Source organism: Notamacropus eugenii, chromosome 7 (genome assembly GCF_028372415.1).
Source record: "Notamacropus eugenii isolate mMacEug1 chromosome 7, mMacEug1.pri_v2, whole genome shotgun sequence".
NCBI classification, from domain to species: Eukaryota; Metazoa; Chordata; class Mammalia; order Diprotodontia; family Macropodidae; genus Notamacropus; species Notamacropus eugenii.
Window position 1 is genome coordinate 15,427,212 of NC_092878.1, and position 2,030 is coordinate 15,429,241.

General features: G+C 38.7%; 1 protein-coding gene across 1 annotated transcript; it reads left to right on the plus strand.

Moving 5' to 3' along the window:
• The first annotated feature begins 318 nt into the window (after positions 1 to 318).
• LOC140513131 (olfactory receptor 4K1-like) lies at positions 319 to 1,239 on the plus strand. The gene has a single exon (XM_072622486.1). The coding sequence runs from the start codon at positions 319 to 321 to the stop codon at positions 1,237 to 1,239; it is 921 nt and encodes a 306-aa protein (XP_072478587.1).
• Positions 1,240 to 2,030: the final 791 nt, after the last annotated feature.

Sequence of the window (2,030 nt, forward strand, 5' to 3'; positions counted from 1 at the left end):
ATATACATCATATAACTTAATTATGTGTAATATAGTTATATACACATGTAGGTGTGCAAATGTACACATATACATATTATATATGTGTGTATGTGTATGTATACATATATGTGTGTATATAGGTATGGGTGTGTATGATGTCTCTATAGTTAACTATATATATGAGTGTAATCACAGACCTAATCCGTATTCCTTTTAGAATGAATTTCATTTTTCAGTAAAGAAAAAGGGGGAGAGAGAAGTCATCCTTTAATGCAGTGATTAATCCCATGCTATCTTTTTTTCTTCTAGCTAACTTCGACACTCTGAGTTCTACAAATGGAGTGGAGCAACAAGTCAGTGGTGACTGAGTTCATTCTTTTGGGTCTGTCTAGCTCTTGGGAACTCCAGCTTTTGCTTTTCTTTGTCTTCTCTGTTTTTTATGGAGCTGCTGTGCTGGGCAATCTGCTTATTATTCTCACAGTCGTTACAGATTCTCGCCTTCACTCTCCCATGTACTTCCTCCTTGGTAATCTCTCCTTCATTGATGTGTGTCAGGCTACCTTTTCCACCCCCAAAATGATTGCTGATTTCCTCAGTGAGCACAAGACCATCACCTTTGAGGGTTGCATGTCTCAAATCTTTTTTCTGCATGTATTTGGGGGCAGTGAAACTGTTCTTCTTGTCGGGATGGCCTATGACAGGTACATTGCTATATGCAAACCTCTTCACTATATGACTATCATGAGTCACCGTGTGTGCATAGCTTTTGTGGGGGTCTCATGGGCTGTTGGCATCCTGCACTCAGCATTCCACCTGGTTTTCACAGTGAACCTGCCTTTCTGTGGGCCCAACCAGGTGGACAATTTCTTCTGTGACCTTCCCCTAGTGATCAAGCTTGCATGTTTAGACACCTATATTTTGGAGATCATGGTGCTGACCAATAGTGGCCTGCTATCCCTCATCTGCTTTATACTTTTACTGATTTCTTACACAGTCATCCTTGTCACTGTCCAACATCGATCCTCTAAGGGGACCTCAAAAGCACTTTCCACCCTCTCTGCCCATGTTACTGTTGTGTTACTTTTCTTTGGACCACTGCTCTTCATCTACATTTGGCCTTTTGACAGTTTTCCCATTGACAAGTTTATCTCTGTATGTTTCACTGTCTTTACTCCATTCTTAAATCCAGTCATTTATACTCTGAGGAATGAAGAGGTGAAGGCAGCTATGAGTAAACTGAGGAATCGATACATTTAGTCAGCACATCCCACCAGATGTCCTAGGATACTACTACGATGAAGCACCATCATTCCAGAGAAGTCCAAACTCTCTTTTGTTGTGTCTATATGTTGTGTTAATCATCATACTTCTGTTGTTACACTTGAGTTCTGCACATTATAGGTGTCACTTCTGTAAAATTCTTTTAAAGAGTTCATTGTTTTGTGGATTCAGATATATAGCATGAGTAGCTGTAGTGTAATAACATGTGATAATGCAATCATAGAGCTGGAAAGGACTTTAGAGATCAACCATCTACTCTAATCCCTTTATTTGAATGATAAAAGAAAGGAAATAAGCGTTTACATAGCACCTACTACATGCCAGACACTGTGGTTCATGCCTTACAATTATTATCTTATTTAGTGCTCACAACAACCCTGGGAATTAAGTGCTGTTACTATTCCCATTTTAAAACTGAAGAAACTGAGGCAATCAAGTTAAGTGACTTGCCAAGTGTCACACATCTAGAAAGTGTCTTAAACTAGATTTGAAATCAAATGTTTCTGACTCCATGCCCAGTACTCTATTTGCTATAACACCTAGCTGCCTCAGGAAATGCCTAATGTCAAAGAAAAGATTTACAAATCATGACACATCTGGCAGCTAAGATGGCAGAGTATGGAGGAAGTTGCTCTAACTATCCCTTATTGATTTCTTTTTTAAAATTTTATTTATTTATTTTTAGATTTTAACATTCATTTCCACAACATTTTGAGTTCCAAATTTTCTCCACATCCCTTTCCTCTGTCCACCCCAAGAAAATGTCT